Here is a 17,670-nt window from a genome sequence, read left to right on the forward strand (position 1 = left end):
AAGCAACAGGAAAACCTGGGTGCTTACTTTAGACCAGGTTCGATGCAGAGGTGCACAGTCATGGAGACACACGTGGAACAAAAGCAGGACCGAATGTAAATAAAGCAGAGCGAACAAAGCAAGGGCTGTTTGTCCAGAACTTTCTGTGTCCCTGGATCTTCAGAGATGAAGATGTCTCTTTTCTGAGGGTATACGATGGTTGCTACAATGCTGTTATGTTTTGCCTCCAAAAGTGGCCTGGATTCAAAGCTTTGTTGTCAGTGTGACAATATGAAGAGGTGGCGGGGGGCGGGGGCTTTCAGGGGTGGAGCCCAGTGAGAAGTTCTTGAGAACCCCTCCGTAAGTTCTTGGGTCCCTGGAAGTGCAATTTGTGATGAGAAGAAATCCGATCCGTGAATTCCTCTCTGACTTTCTATCTGGCCGTGAGCTCTCTCACCGCCCATGTAAAACCATCTGCCAGGAGGCCCTCAGCACAGCTGAGCTGACGCTGCTGCCGTGCTCTGAGTCCCCAGCACCCTGAGTTAAATGAACCTTTGTTCTTTATAGAGCATCTGCCTTGGCTGTTTCATTATGGTAACCAAAAGCTGACTAATACAGAGTTGTCTCTGTCACTTTCCCCTCACTGGAACAAAATACCTGACACTTGCACCATAAAGGAGGTGAAACTCATTTCTGCTCACATTTTTTAAAGGTTTCAGTCCATAGCACATGGGGTCCGGGCAGAAGCAGAATAGCGAAGGTTTGTATCATAGGAGCCAGGAAGCAGCGCCGGAAGGGAGGAGCCAGGGAGGGACACACTCTTCCGGCCCATGCCCCCAGCGACCGCCTCTTCTAGCCAGACCCCGCCTCTCAGCAGCGCGCTCAGCTGTAGCCCGGCATAGTCCAGTCACCCTGCAATTACCCCACCTTTGAAAGCGTGGGGCTTTGGGGAGACATCCATATATAAACCGTAACAAGGCAGCTCTTAAACGAGGTTCTTATGACTTGCTTCAGGGGAAAAAGGCAAGAGAAAGGTGAGAGTGACCTTTCGCTTCTCCTGGCCTTTCAAATACCAAGGTGCTATATTTTGGGTGCCATTTTGGATCCCATCCTTGTGTGGTCTCTGCACTTTTATGGGTGATGAACTCGGACTCAAGTCTATAAACAACTGGTAAGGGCATAAATGGACTTCAGAGGGGCAGTTTCTTCCTGAATATTTAGATAGTGGGTTGAGAGTATACATATCTCTCTCCCTCCTCCAAGATATAATAGAGTTCATTAGGTTCTCAAGTGGATCCATGACCCGTAAACAGTATACCCTCTGTTGTCAATAGTATAAATTTAATTACTGTATCAGACCAGAATGTTGGAGAATCGTTTGTGTTCCCCCCTAGTTTGGCCCAATGTTGCCATCCTTTGCGCAGAGGGGTTCACCTGGGGGGATTTTGCCCATAGGAGACATTGGGCAACGTCTACAGATGTTCCTGGTTGTCACATCTGAGCAGGAGGGGGCAGTGCTAATGTCACCTAATAGGTAGAATTCAGTGATGTAACTAAAAATCCTCCACACACGCCTTCCCACCGCAAAGGAGTATTGGCTCAATATATCAGTAATGCACAATTTAGTACAGCTATGGGAGAGAAAGAGTTACTTAGGCTCTGGGTTGGAGGAAGGATTCCTAGACAGAGGGAACAACCAGTGCAAAGGCCCTGGGGTGAGACAAAGTACAGCATTTGGTAGAAGCACTGGCAGGCCTAGTGGGAGTGCCCTGAGAGTGAGAAGATATGTGGTTTAAAAAGGCAAAGGGGGGTGGTTGGCAGGTGAAACCTACAGATGAGCTAGGAGGTAGAGGCAAAGGCTTTGAGCATTATGCTACAGGTGGAAAGTCAAAGGACTCCTGAAGCTCTAAGAAGGATGCGTTGGAGGGAAGGATGGATTCCAGGGAACAGGAGACTTTGAAGTTGTTTAGGGGAGAGCTGGTGATTGCTTGGGCTGCCGGAAGGGGAGTCAAAAGCTACCACTCACTCTGCTCTATTTGGAATACAGTAAGTGGAGCAGATTGCTGAGTTGGAGCCAGAGGAAGGGGAGAAAATTAAGACAGAGAGGAAAATGACTTCATTTTGGATACTGATGTTTAATTATCCATGATAATTCATTTTTCCATCCCAGTGAGCATTTGTCTGTCCATCCGTCCACCCACTCATCCACCCATCCACTCATCTCTTCATTTATGCACATGTCAATCCATCCACTCCACTCCATGTCAATCCATCCCACCACTAACACATACAGTGAGTAAACACCAACTCTATACAAAATCTGGGATAGAAATGATACTGGTAACGAATCGCAAAGATTGTTTTAGGATGTATGCCCACAGCAAACATCAGTGAGTTTATTCATTTATTTTTATTTATACTAGATTTGAGAAGTGGGTTGGTTTGGACCCCTGTAGATGCTTGTTTTCATAGATCACTTATAACTGAGGAGTTTAAATGAAATTGCGTCTTCCTTTTTCCCTTGCTTTGATTTATCTTTTTCTTTTCCCCTCCCACCTTGCATTCCTTCCTTTCTTTCTTTCCTCCCTCCCTCCTTCCTCCCTTCCTCTTCCCTTCCTCCTTCTTTCCTGTCTTCCTCCTTCTTCCCCTTATTCTTTTTCTCCTCCTCTTTCTGCTCCATTCTTTCTGCTCCTCCCCCTCCCTTCTCCTCCTCCTCTCCCCCTCCCCCTCCTCCTCATCCTCGGCCTCGGCCTCATCCTCCTCCTTCTCTCTCTCTCTCTCTCTCTCTCTGCCTCTCTCTGTCATAGGGAAGGAACGCAGGTTTTGTGCATGCTGGGCTCCATCACACCCTCAGCCTTTGGCATTTCTTTGTTAATATACTCTTAATATCAGCTGTGTTTTTGCAGTCTGTCTCATTTTCTCTTAGAATATAGCATGTGATAAATACAACAAATACAGATATACCATGGAGATATTGAAAGTTTGGTTCCAGTCTAGGATAATATAGTGAATATCATAATAAAACGAGTTCCACAGATTAATTTATAAGTGCATATAAAATTTATATTTCCACTCTATTTTAGTCTGAGTGTACAACAGCATTATCTCAGAAAACAACACATATGTTTTAATTAAAGATCACTGTATTGTAAAAAGTGCAAACAATCATCTGAGCTTTGGAAAAAGGGCACAGGTAGACTTGCTTGAAGGAGGGTTGGCACAAAATTCAAATTTAAAAAAAAATAGTGTCTGGGAAGCACAACAACACAAAGTATAAGAAAAAGAAGCATGCTTGTAAAGCTTAAAAGAGAGTGCTTTTGTGAGAAGCCACAGACGAATGGATGGTGGTAACATTCATTAAGCAGTACTGCGACAAACTCATAATGGTGGCTCTGGTTTTCACCGGAAGTCCTGGGAGGCGTGCTTCGTTACTTGCATCTTACAGATGAAGGAGTACAGATTCCGAGAGCTTAAAGCTCCTTCCCAGAGCCCTCCCAGTCAGAAGGTAGCAGGCTGTAGCATCATCCCGGCTAATCCCAACCTTGCTTGGGCACCTGTGCTGATCACTAGATTCCACAGAGAAACAGACCCCGCCTCTGTCCTCATGGAACCTTCCTCCATGGAGAATCAAGGACCGGTGTTTCCTTGTTCTAATCTAGAGCAATCATTTGCTAACATTTTGCTATTTATCCCATCTCTGGGGCCTTTGCCAAGCCTAAAGACTACCAGTCCTAGTGCTATCTAACAGAAATGCAATGCAAACCACACTTCTACTTTTAAATGTTCTTCTACTCATGTGAAACGAAGTAAGAAAATAAAAAGAAATGGGGCTTTTCCTAGGACATGCTATTTAACCCAATTTGACTAAAATATCATTCCAATACATGTCTTAGTCCATTCAGGCTACTATAACAAAAGTACCATAAACTGGGTTGCAAATAAAATAATAGAAGTGTATTTTTACAGTTCTAGAGACTAAAAGTCCAAGGTCAAGGTGATGGTGGATTGGCTGTCTGGTCAGGGATCATCCTGCTTCCAAAAGATCCCTCCTTGTCTTGCTGTGTCCTCGCATGGTGGTAAAGGAAAGCAAGTTCCCTAGCATCTTTGTATTTTTATTACTGGAGATTGAATCCAGGCCCCCAAGCATTCCGTGTAGGTAAGACCTGTGCCACTGAATAATGCCTATGCCCAGAGGAGTCTTCTGTCATTCCCGAGGGTTTCATTCTCATGACCTAATTACCTCCCCACGCTTTCTACCTCCAAATACTACCGCTTTGCGGACCAACGTCTCAGCATTTGAATTTTGGGGGAATACAAACATTGAGACGTAGCACATAACTGACATGCACCCTTTGCACAGGGCATTTATAATCACAGGTGTTTGTAATTTGCGCACTGTTTATGGAAAATTACCCTCTCTGAGGTATGTCTGTGGTTCTGAGTTTTCTGAATTACAGAAGAAGCAGTGCTGATCCTCTCCCCTCTCCCTCTACTGCCCAGGAGGAATTACTTACTCGGACACCAAAGCCTTGATAAGACTGGTTGCCGCCTCCAGAATCCCAGGTGAGCGTCATGTGCCCCCACCTCAGCCTTCTGCGGAGGGACTGTGCCCGGAAGTGCCCACCTCCCCTGGGAGACTCCCAGGGAAAGACTCACTCTTCAGAAGCAGGAACATGAGTGACTCCTCTGCAGATACCAGGAGGCAGCTGAACAACACAAAGCTGATCAGAAGGGCAGCAGCCAGCTCAGTCCCCTCAAGGTCACCTGAGACGCTGGAGGATCCCACGAGCTCCTGGAGTCCAGGTGCCAGAGGCCAAGGATGGGACCCAGGAGGCCCCAGCCCCTCAGGGCAGCCCGTTCCTCACGCCCAGCCACACCCTCCACACTCAGGACTGAGGCACTGGCCACACCCTCTCATGAGGACCAGACAGGGTAAGTGCTTGCCTTTTTAATTTGCCAGCTAGGCATCACTGTGGTCCTGTGACTGTTGTATTGTCTTTGGTTTTTGTGAAATTCAAATATTTTAAAATTTTGGTTTTCCTGGTTGATAAAATTGTATGAATTTGCTGTGCGCAAAATGGTTGGAAGCGCACTTGCGCATTACTTAGTGATGGGTGTGTGCTCTGGAAATACACCAGTAGGGGACTTTGTCGTTGTGTGAACATCGTAGTTGTGCTTACATAAATGTAGAGGGATAGTCAGTCACTTTATGTGGTCTTTTGATGTAACCCAGAAATGTGGTAATTTATGTTCGATATAGTTCTTGGAATTTTAGCAAGGGCAACTAACCAAGAGAAAGAAATAAAATGGATACAAACAGGAAAGGGAGAAGTGAAACTATCCCTATTTACACATCGTATGTCCCCTTACTTGTAAGTCCCTAAAAAATCCACTTTTAAACCTGATAAATTTAACAATGTAGGAAGATAAAAGAAAACAATGTACAAAAGTCAACATCTTTCCTGTATAATAATGAACAATACCACGCTTGAAGTTATACTACAAAGCCAAAGTGACAGAACAATGTGGGCTGCAAAAGAAAAACAAAGGCAAACTGAGACATGTACAACCGTGAAATAGAACAAAAGACACAGAAACAAACTTACACACCCATAGGTATCTAATTTTAAATACAGGGTCCAAAAGCATGCATTGTTTACACAGGAAAGAAGACAGCCTCTCCAACAAATGGTGTTGGGAAAACTGGATGGGGAAAATTGACACTAACTTCTTATCTTTCACCATGTGCTAAAATCAAATCCAAATGGATCAAAGACCACAATATAAAACCAAAAATGTTGCAACTGATGGAAGAAAACAGAAAAGAAAAACTTGCTATAATAAACACAGGTAAAAAGTTCCTCAATGGGACCACAAAAGCACAGGAAGTAAAAGCAAAAATATGCAAATGGGATTATATCAAATTAAAAAGCGTCTGTACAGCAAAGGAAACAATCAACTGAGTGTAGACAGCCTACAGAATGGGAGAAAATCTTTGCCAGTTTCCTATTCCAACAGAGGATTAATATCCAGAACACAAAACAAATCAAGAACAACAAAATGCCAAGTAACCTAATCAATAAATGTGCAAGCAAACTGATCAGACACTTCTCAAAAAAAAAAAAAAGGATACATGGCCAACAAGTAGATGCAAAAGAGCTGGGGATATAGCTCAGCAGCACCTTGCTTGGAAAGTAGATGAAAAGATATTCAATATCTTTAGCTGTGGGGAAAATTCAAATAGAAGATACACCGAAATTCCATCTTACTCCGGTCAGAATGGTATCATCAAGAATGCTAACGAACTAAATAAATACCAAAAACAATAAGTTCTGGTAAGGATGGGGGAGGCACTCTTCTACACTGCTGGTGGGAATGTTGACCTCTACAGTCATTATGGAAGTCAGTATGGAGGCTCCTCAAAAACTAAAAATAGAGGTACGATCTGATCCAGCTGTACCATCAGTATATTCCTGACAGAATTAAAGACAGCATACTATAGTAACAGCTGCATACGTGTGTTTACTGCAGCACAATTCACAATATTTAAACTGTGGAAACAACCTAAATGCGTACCAGTAGGTAAATGGATAAGGAAAATGCACCCTATGCATGGATTACTACACCATGGATTACTACATGGTCATAAAGCACAACAAAATCATATCTTTGCAGGAAAATAGATGGACCGGAAGACCATTGTTTTAAGTGCAATGAGCAAGACTCAGACTCAGAATATCAAATATTGAAGGCTGTCCCTCTTATGTGGAATCTTTAAAAAAAGAATGGAGGAAAAAGAGATGACAGGAAAGTAGGAAGGAAACTTAGAAAGGAGGAAGAGGCTTAGTAGCAGGAGGTGGAAGAGGCATAACACGGTACGGATAAAAATAATCAGAGTACGTTATACACATGTACAACTACACCAGAACAAAACTCACTTTTCTTTATAACTATTACGCACTAGCAAGTTTTTTAAGCCCAAATAAGAGATGTTGTAAAAACAAGACATATGAGGTGCCTCTGGTATCACACAATAGAATGACAGTAAGCTTGTTTTTAATATCTAGATATAGTCTATGTAAAAAAATGATAAAGAGTATACTACAGTAAAAATATAAACCAATAATATAGTTGCTTATTGCCATTGTCAGGTATTCCGTACAGTCCTGAGTCTATGTCGTGTACTTTTATACAGCCGGCAGTGGGGTAGGTTTATGTCAGCATAACCACCAGTAACTGAATGATATGTTAGGATGCCTACACAATCACTAGGTGATAGGAATCTTCGAGCTCCATTATAAGCTTTTGAGAACGCTGTTCCACTGTGGTGTATCTGTCTGCCCTTAACCAAAATATTAGGAGGCACATGACTATATATGCATTGTGGAGTGGCTAACTAGCTGATTAACACATGCACCACCTCACATAGTTATCATTTTTGTAGTGGGAACATTTCACATCCGCCCTCTGAGCATTTTTGCTTCATTCGTTGGTGTCTTAGTTATTTTCTTGTATTTTTTTTTTTTTTTCCGCTTGAACATGATACTTGACACTGACGACATAAAGCAGGACAGGCTGGTGTCGGCTCAAGGCTTCAGACCACGGCTGGCCGGCCCCAAGGCAAATATAGTACAGCGAGAAGATGTGGCAGAGGAAATGTTCAACCCATCGCAGCCAGGAAGCAGAGAGAGAAGCAGAGAAGGACCTTCCAGGTCCTGTCCCCAGTGCATGCATGGTTCCACTGATGAGAGTAGCGCCCCAAAACCCAGTCATCTTCCGAAGGCCCGCCTAGAAGCGCGTGAGACCTCTGGAGGACGTTCTCCATCGAAACAACAACGGGGACACTTCAGATCTAACTGCAACCGTTGGTTTGGCGGGTGTGGAAGCTGTGTCTGACACCAGCAGGAGCCAGATCGGTCCCGACTTTGCACTGCTCAGAGTCACACTGTGAACACAGGTTTTATAATAGCTGGCCCAGTAAAATACAATGACCCGAGGACACGAAGTGCAGGTCAGGCTGGACAGCTGAACCTGGGAGAGACGGTGGGAGCCAGGATTCTCTGTTAGTAACTGAAATTAAGTCTTGAGGAGAAAAACTTCACCAGCAAAGAGGGTGTGAGAGAGACGCACCAGCTTCGCAGATGTTTCTTCCTCTTCTGAATTTCCTTTCTTCCTTCATCCCCTCTTCCTCCTTCCCTCTCCTCTGCCTCCTCTACCCATTGCCCCGTCATCTCCTTTCTTTCTCTCTCTCCCTTTCTTCTTGCCCTCTGGTTTCTTCCCTTTCTTCTGCTTTGTTCTCTTCCTCCTTCGATTATTCTATCTTTTTATTTTTATTTTTCCTCCAGTACTGGGGATTGAACCTCAGGCCCTCACCTTGCACTCCATCCCCAGATCATTTTATTTTTTATTTTGAGGCTGGGGGCTCAGCACATTGTAAGTGGCCCAGACGGTGCTCAAACTGCAGCCTCCTGCGGGCGTGGACCACGATGCACAGCTCCTCCGATTATTTTTCAATATACTGCTGCTTGTTTCATGACTCTTTCCAGCTATAAGTAAAGTCCCTGTGATCTTTTTTTATCCAGAGCCCAAGCTAGGAATGTTTTTTACATGTTTAAAGGGCTGAGAGAAAATTACCATCAGCAACAATGAAAGAGGAACCTGTTCTAGAGCTCACATGGGCCATGAGATCTAACATACTCTGGCCTTTTACAGAAAAAGTTAGCCCGGGAACACAGTATAGACATTATGTTCCATTTTTTTTTTCCCACTGTTTATGATACTAGAGATGGGACGAGGGGCACCCTACCACTGCACCATACCCCGACCCTTGTTAAATTTTTAGATCATGTCTTTCTAAGCTGCCCGGGCTGGTCTTGAATCTGCAACCCTCCTGCCTCAGCCTCTCAAGTATCTGAGATTACTGGTATGCACCATCACCTGTGGCATCTTTTCAATTTTGTATGTGGCTACTGGAAAGTTTTAAATCCCAACCATGGCATCTGGGCTCCAGTGGAAGGGCCATACGAGAGGGTTTCCAGGGTCTGCCTCAGGGAGGCATGGGTTTCCTCTCAGCTCTCCCTCATTTCTGCTCTTCTGTGTCATCCTGTGAGTTTAGGTCAAGGTGAGGAGGACAGCAGTGTCTCTTACTGGTCCCCAGCTTCCGATGTCCTGGGTTTGAGTCTCAGCTCTCCTCAGCCTCAGCAGCTACCCCTGTAATGCGTAGCCCTAAGCGTATGTCGTGTCAAAGCTCAGAGCCAGCACTAACTCGGTGTCTGGCTCAGAGGCAGTGGTGGAAAGAGCAGGACCCTTTCAAAGCATTCCCAGGGACCCTCCGGGCACTACCTCCGGAAACGGAAAGTCTATTCCGTGCACATGGGCCTGGCCTTTTTGGGTTGGTGCCTCTGGAACATTTCCTCATGGCCTTTCTCAGCTGGCTCTGTGGACACTTGGGATTAGCAGGCCTTGGGGTGTTACCCGAGCTGGCTGGCACCCACATGCAACGCCCGCAGCTCTGTGAAGACCAGCAGGGCGTGATCCTCACAGGGCCCAGCGGGCTGCAGAAGGAGGTCTTTCTGAGAACTAGGAAATGCCACACGGTCCGCCAGGGCTTCGGAGTGCAAGCTGACCTCCAAGACAGCCCACAGGAGATGGCCTGGGTGTCAGTGCCAGACACTCGGCGGTGTGCCTGGTGCCAACTGCAACCCCTCCTTTATTTTCCAGCTCAGAGGATGAAGCAAACCTGGCTCGTCGGCACCAGCGTCCCTCCCTCGTTCACTCACTTGTTTGGCAAATATTCACCAAGCACCTGCTATATGGCAGCACACGGGCACAGCACAAAGACACACAGCTAGCACTGTAATGAGATCTCTGGCCTACTTGGGGGCAGAAAATCAGGATAAAGGCTGTGGAACTGGGTGAGCAAGGGGCTTGGGACACCTTCAGACAAGATGTTCAGGGCAGACTTCTCTTAGGAGATAAGATCTGAGGCCAGGATAGAATGTTGAGACGTTCTTGCAAGGGAAAAGCGTTTCCGGCAGTGGCGCTGTCCCTGCTGCTCAGAGCGCTTTGAGGAAGGTTAGAGTAACTGGTGCATTCGGATCGAGAAGAGAAACTGCACGCAAAGGCAGCGTGAGCTCACGTATGTGCAGAACATAAAGGAGAGAAACGCACAGAAGCTGAGAGCAGAACGGTAGATGCCAGATGCCCGCTGGAGGGAGGCCGGGGAGAGGGGTGACATTGGTGAAAGGTACAAAGTTTTAGTTAAACAGAAGGAATAAGTTGTAGTGGCCTATAGTATAACAAGAAAACCACACTTATAAGGTATTGTATATTTCAAAGTTGCTAAAGGAGATTTTTTTGATAACAATATTCTAGGACATCACTTTTACTTTTTAATTTAAAATGTTTTTAAGGTGTGTCTGCCGGGTGTGGTGGCACACGCCTGTAATCCCAGCACTCGGGAGGCTGAGGCAGGAGGATCGTTTTGAGTTCGAGACCAGCCTGGGCTACAAAGTGAGCTCAAGGCCAGCCTGAGCTGCACAGAGAGACCCTGTCTCAAAAAGACAAAAAAAAAAAAGTGTGTCATAAGCATATACCAACCCCCCACAGTGAATATAATCATTGTATCCTGCAAACATGTTTAATACAAATTTTTAAATATTTTTAAAAATTTTTAATTGGCACGTAGCCATTATATATAGTGGTGCGGTACAGTGTGACATCCCAGCATACACGCACACGGTGTGTAATGATGAGACTGGGGTCATGGCGTATCCCACCGCAAACATTTATCTGTGCTTTTGTTGGGAATGTTTACAATCTTCTCTAATAGTTATTTTATGAGAATAAACATTAAGCATCCTCAACATTAAAAAACTATTAAATAGGAGAGGTGGTGAGTCTGTTCATTAGCTTTAGCTAATCTGTCTCCAGTATACACATGCCTCAGACACCACATTGGATTTCACAGCCATATGCAATGCTTTGTATCAGTTTAAAGCTTTCTGTGGTGCTGAGGATGGAACCCAGGACCTTGCGCATACCAGGCAAGTGCTCTGCTCCTGAGCTACGCTGCCCCGGATCACCTTTTAAAGCTGCCCGTCGTAGCTTTCTTGGTTTCAGTGAGGCGTCTGAGTTTCAGTAAAGCAGGCGGGTGGTTCTAGATGTTATGTTGCCAATCTGCCACCAGTGGAAGAACAAAAAAAAGACCTCCAATGGGAAAAAAGGAAGAAGAGCTTATAGATCTAGCGATCAGAATTTGGACCAGTAGAAGGAAATTATCTTAATTAATCATGACAATCATGATGAATGACTTGAGCAAGGCGGTGAACCTCCTGTCGAGAGAGATACACAGACCAAATGACCATGTGAGCGAAGTTACAGCAGGGCTTTAAGACTCTGGAAAATATAAATTGTTTCACAGAGACAAGCTAAGGGGCAGGGAATCCAAAGGCCATCGGATTGTGATGGAGGGGCTATGGGGTCAGCCTAAGTGTGTGCAGAGAGATGACTGGGTAAGCAAAGTGTGATACACACACATACATACACGCACGTGTGCGTGTGAAGACACACATAGTGGACTATTACGCAGCCTTAAAAAAGGAAATCCAGTCATCTGCAGCAACACGGGTGAACATTATACTAAGCGATGTAAGCCAGGCACAGGGAGAAAAACTGTATGTTTCTGCTTAGATGTGGAATCTAAAGTAACCAAACACAGAGAAACAAAGAGTAGAACAGTGGCGAGACGGAGGCCATGGGCAAACGGTACAGTCTCAGGAATAAGATGAATCAGTGCTTGGTTCGCAAGTGCTCACATCCTGGGTGCCACTGGCCCACCCACCCACCTGACGGGGGTTGTCTCTTCCAGTCACCCCCGCACCCGCTCTCTGTAGCCCCTCCTGACCTGTCCCCAGGTGCAGGAGGGTCCATAGCTGTGGCAACACATGACTGCACATGTATGCATTCGAAAACACGATGTATTCCCTTAGCATTCCAGAGACCACGCTCCAAAAGTGGGTCTCGCGGGTGTAATCCCTGTACTCACTGTGTACCACCACGCCCAGCTTGCCTTTTCTGAACTCCAAAGGGTGTCCCTGTTCTTTCACCGTCACCCGCTTCCTTCATCTCTGCAGCCAGCTCTGTGGCATCTTCCGCTCTTTCTCTGACTCCGATCCTCCTGCCTGCCCCTTATAAAGACCCATGTGATGACCCTGGGCCAGGCCCCAGGGTACTGCGGGATCATCTCCTATCTCTGGCTCCCTGGCTTAATCCATCTACATGGTCTGCCCCATGTAGAAGTTCACAGGTGTTCACAGGTCCCAGGCTTGGGATGCGGACATCTATGGGGCAATTGTTCTGCTGACCTCACAGGGGCTCCCCACCTTTCCGACCTGCTCGTCTATCTTTCTAGACTCTCTGCAGGGCTCTCCCTCCCCTTGCGCGCTCCTTCTGCCCCAGCTGGCCCTAGCCTTCACACCCAGCTTGTCGCTCCGTCTGCCGGGTCGCCTCTGCCTTCTTTTGTCTGCTGGTGTTACTCACCTCTAGCCCTCAGTCCCCAAGTTTCACCGAGCCTTAAAAGCAGATAAATCTCACTGCTTGTGCATCCTGCCCACCTCGTCTTCTCCTCAGAGGCACCCACCCTATTCTTGATTTATTGCCTGTCTCCTCCCCGGGTGACCCTGAGCCCCCTAAGGGCAGGGGCGATGGCTTTTCTCCACTACGGCATCCTCAACCTGGCCCAGGGCAGCCACCAGCAGAGCTCCCACAGCTCGAACTGAGTCATTGCCCTTTGCCCCTCTTCCCCAACACAGCTTCTTTGCTGTATTTGCAGGATGCTTCAGTTTCCTGGGGTTGCTAAAAGTATCACAAGCTTGGTGGCGTCGGCAACAGCATTTACTCTTGCAGTTCTGGTGTTAACCAAGGTTGGCTTCTTTCAAAGCTCGTACGGGGGGCGTTCTACTCTGTTCCATTTCTGCTCGATGCTTTTCCTCTCCTGGGGGTTTGCTGGCTTTTTTTTTTTTTTTCTTAGAAAAGATTTTGCTGTGTAACCCAGGCTGGCCTCCAACTTGCCATCCTCATGCCTCAGCCTCCCAACTGCTGGGGTTGGCTTGTGAAAGTACCACCCCACCTCTGCTCTCACTAACGTGTGTCCTTCTCTCTGTATGTGTCTGTCTTTGTACCTCAATTTCCCATTTTAGGGTGGGATGTTGCTCAGTGGTAGAGCACTTGCATAGCATGCACAAGGTCCTGAGTTCAAGGCTCAGCGCCACGAAAACAAATGAATAAATGAATGAACGAATTTCCCTCTCTTTAAAAATAATATTCAGTTAGGATTCACTCTACTGACCTCATAAGTCTGAGAGGTACTGAGGGTTACAACTTCAACATCTTTTGGGGGAAGGACATAAATTTAACCCATAACACAGGGCATCTGTCGTCAGAGTCACCTACACTTGAAACCTCAATCTTCTTTGCCAGTAGTGTTTATAGACTTCAGTACATATGGATAGAAGCCCTGATTAGGTAGAATGGGACATTGAGCTGAGAGCTGAAGATGACAAATCCTATTGGACATCTTCCTCCTGCTTTGAGACTAGCAAGGAGGATAGAACCGATGCACCCCTGTCTCCCAGGCTATATCACTGGGAGAGAATGAAAACTAACTGATTTGGTGATTGCAAGTAACTGCAGAGAAAGATTTCATCAGCCTTGTCTTCCTCTTGATTTCTACTCTCTCTGGAAGTCTTCATTAGAGGGGTTGCAGAAGATGCCTCACTCACACACGCTTGCAGAGAAGCTGCTGCGTGCCCCCCGCGTGGTCATCCACCGCTCTGCCACACGGGGACTGGGATGTCTCATTTAATCCTCACACAACATTGCAACGCAGGAGCAGCCATCGCCTGCTGGAGATGTGCAAAATCGGAGGTTCTAGTCCGAGGTTGTGCACCTGGGAAGTGGTGGAGCGGTGACTGGTACCAGCTCTGCCTGCTTCCGGAGGTGGTACCCATGACGTCTTCTCCATAAATAACCACCCTAAGATGACAGGAGAGAAGGCAGCTCAGAGGAGGGAAGGGCACAGCCAGGTGAGAGGATGAGCTGGGATTTGAACTCAAGTGGCTCTGAGCCCGAAGCCGTGTAGTTTTCTTTTTCTTTTTTTTGAGAACAAGAATCTTGTAGCATACACAAACTGTAGCATACACAAACTGTAGCATACACAAACTGTAGCATACACAAACACCAAGCACGCTGTTCCAGGCGCTTCACCCAACATCTCAGCGGTTCAAGAGTGCAAGGAAGTTGGGTTTGCAGTGAACTTCATATACTACAACCTGGGCTCTACATTCACATTTTGCCAAAATTGTTTTATCAGACTCTGTCTGTCCGTCAGCCCATCCATCCATCCATCCATCCATCCATCCATCCATCCATCCATTTATCCATCTGTCTCTTTTTCCACTGTATCTAATCATTCTTATGCATTCCAAGGACATTGCATTTATCACTAACATCCCTCCAAATGGCTTATCAAACAGAGTTCGGTATTCATGTATAGACTTTTGCCTTTTGAGATAAAATTTCAATTCAACGAAATGCACAGACTTCCAGGGTAGATTTGCTACACTGGGACAAATGCATGCATCTGTGCAACTGAAACCCCTGCAGAGATAGAGAACATCAACATCAGAGATAGAGAACATCACCAGCATCAACATCAGCATCACATGTCCAAGGCACAGAACATGACCTCCACTTCTTCCTTCTGTCGAAGGTGTGATTTATACTCAGTACACTCCACAAATCCTAAGTGTACAGCTCATTTCATTAACTTTTGTGAAAGCCGTAAGATGCACTGCACCTGAGGTCATGGTCCGAGGCTGTGCACCAGCTGTCCTGGGGATTGACCTCCAGGCCTCTGCACTGGGCTACATCTCCAACGCTTCCTTTTTATTGTTGTTATTGATTATTGTTGTTGTTGTTTATGATTATTTATTATTATTATCATCATTATTATTATTACTATTATTAGATAGTCTTGCAAAGCTGTGCGGATGGGCTTCAGCTTGTAATCCCCCCATCTCAGACGCCCAGAGAGGTGGGATTCCACATGTACATCACCATAAGCTTTAACCGCTTTTTGATACTGATAGAATGATTTTGCTCCCTGGGAGCATCAGCATTTGGGTTGTATCTCTAAGGAATAGGGTAAGACATTTGCTGTCCTAGGGGTAGAAGCCAGGAAAGCTCCCCTACACAGTCTGTGGCTCAGGACAGCCCTCTCTTCCCCATAGCAAAGAACACACCAGGCTGAAGTGCCGACAGGGCCAAGACAGGGACACCCTGATATCAAGAGACATCTAATCCTCCACCCTTCGGTGCTCCGGAATTACCCAGAAGTGCCTAGATTTGAGACTGAGTAGAGTGGGTCCATTAGAGTTCTGCATGCCGTACCTGTAAAGAATCACGTGCCATGATCAGGAGGAGGAGGCGGTGGCCCCAAAGGGGACCAGAAGCGCTCAAGCGGCAGAATTATACCTGCTCCTGTCATCTGTCTTGTTCATCCCTTAATCCTCCAGGCTTGGCGACCGGAGAGTGGTCACTACACGAGTGAGTCGGTTGTCTTTTTTTTTCTCTGCATTTCTTTGCACCTCTCTCATGAATACCAGAGGTTCCTGTCAGGAACCAGGCTGCACAGCAGGAGGTGAGCGGCAGACTAGCAAAGTTCATCTGTATTCACAGCCGCTGCCCATGCTCCCTTACCCTGAGTGACACCTGCTGTTACGTCTGAGCCCACTAATTCTCTCAGGAGTCTGCACCCCACTGCAAGCTGCATCTGTGAGGGATCAAGGTTGAACCTCCCTTAACCTCTATCCCCCTGCTACCACGCCTACCTCCTCCACCCCCACCCTTTCCTGAAAAACCGCCTTCCACAAAACCTGTCCCTAGTGCCAAAAACTTTTGGATCACGGTCCCGCACAGAATTCATCAATGAAGCGTGCAAGGGATGAGCACACACGCGTGACCCTGAGCCTAGCACTTTCACGGAAGAAGTTACGAGGGGTTCTGCAAATGGGGAGGGGAGTTGCACGTTCAGTCCAAGGGCTGCAGTGGAGGCCTGGGAGTCAAAGCCTTCAGGCGAGAGGAGGGAGGGCTGTCCTGGCGTGGGAACAGCCTGAGCAGAGGCCTGGGGCTGAGGCCTTAGGTTCTGCATTAGGCACCTGGGAGCCTCAGAACAGAGTGATCCTGAGGCAGTGAGAAGGGTGAGGAGACGCTGAAGAATTCGGACAGGGTGGGGTTAGGTTCTGCATTTTTAAAAGGTCACTCTGTTGGCAGGGTGGATGGGAACTCACAGAGGGTGGAGCAGTCTTAAGTGATAGAAAACACTTAAAGAAACTGTTCCAGAAAATCAGAGCAGAGACAGCAGGAGGGCGTGAACTCAGGCGGTACTGGGCAGAGTCAAGAATTACTTAGAAGGTTCTGGAAAGGAAGGATGCAAGATGGCAGTTTACTGACCATGCCCAGGAAGGCTGGGTTCTCTAGGCTGTTCTACCCACCATTGTAGCTATATTTTAAAAGGGGGAGAGGGGGCTCCCTTCTTGACCTCATCAAGGAAATCCTAAAACTTTAAAAATGATTCTTTCATTTAACAGATACTTTTGTTGTTTTGTGATAGCATCTCACTAGGCTGCCCAGGCTGACCTCCAACTTGCAGCCCTCCTGCCTCAGCCTCCAGTGTAACTAGAATTACAGGCATACGCAGCCATGCCTGGTTTATTAAAATATATATATAACTGAGAAGCTATTGTGTGCTACATGGGGAGAGATAGCCGTGAATAAGATGCGGAGCCCCTACACACCATGGGCAATAAAGTAAACACATGAATAATAAAATAATTCAATGTTTATAAATTCACTGGGGAGAATAAAGAGGATGAAGAGGTGCTGAGTGGCAGAGATGACAGGGCATTTTGGAGAATGGTCAAGGCAGACCTTTCTGGACAGGTGACATCTGAGAGGAGATCAAGGGGTGGAAGGAGCCAATTGTATGGAAATTCAGTCTGAGGATATGTCACATGCAAAGGCCCTGAGGTGACAGACGCCACATGAGCAGGCAGGAGGTCAGTGTGCTACAGCAGAGAGAGACAACAAGGAGAAAAAGCCACGAAGTGGCTGGAGCTAGAGCCCAGGGCTACAGAAATCACAGTAAAGAATGCAGAGTGTACACCCATTGCTGTGTTAAGCCATTAGGGGGTTTCAAAGGTGAATTTAGAGTATGGTTTGCAGCGGGGAGAGAAAGGAAGCATCTACAGGGTGTTTTCATTATTCACGTGAAAAATATTATTCAGACAAGCCTGGCATAATTTTCAGTGTTAACTTTAACAAAACTCTTTGTTGAAGTAAAGACACACTCAGGAAACTGCCCAGGACGTGCTAATCAGCTTGCATCTCTGTGACCGAGTCCTTGAGAGAACCAGCTGTAAAGGAAGAGTTATGGTCTGGAGATTTCAGTCCAGGGTTGCTTGGCCTTGTTGCTTTCGACCTCTGCTGGCAGAGTACACCGTGGCGGGAGAGAGTGGTGGGGCCTGTTCACTTCCAGCTGACCAGGAAGCAAAGCAAAGAAGAAGGGGGTGGGGTCCCACTCTCCCCTTCAAGGGGGGACCCCAAGGACCTGAGCGGCTACCCTGAGGCCCC

The 17,670-nt window shown here is 46.5% G+C and overlaps 1 protein-coding gene across 2 annotated transcripts in view; it reads left to right on the plus strand.

Moving 5' to 3' along the window:
- Positions 1 to 17,670, plus strand: part of Muc16 (mucin 16, cell surface associated) — a gene marked incomplete in the record, with an annotated part of 149,171 nt that overhangs the window by 27,280 nt on the left and 104,221 nt on the right. For both annotated transcript variants that reach the window (XM_013509166.1, XM_013509167.1), the window contains 1 exon segment: positions 4,480 to 4,911. In XM_013509166.1, the coding sequence (XP_013364620.1) occupies positions 4,480 to 4,911 (432 nt within the window).

This window comes from Chinchilla lanigera, unplaced genomic scaffold, assembly GCF_000276665.1.
Source record: "Chinchilla lanigera isolate Chin_1 unplaced genomic scaffold, ChiLan1.0 scaffold00162, whole genome shotgun sequence".
NCBI lineage: Eukaryota > Metazoa > Chordata > Mammalia > Rodentia > Chinchillidae > Chinchilla > Chinchilla lanigera.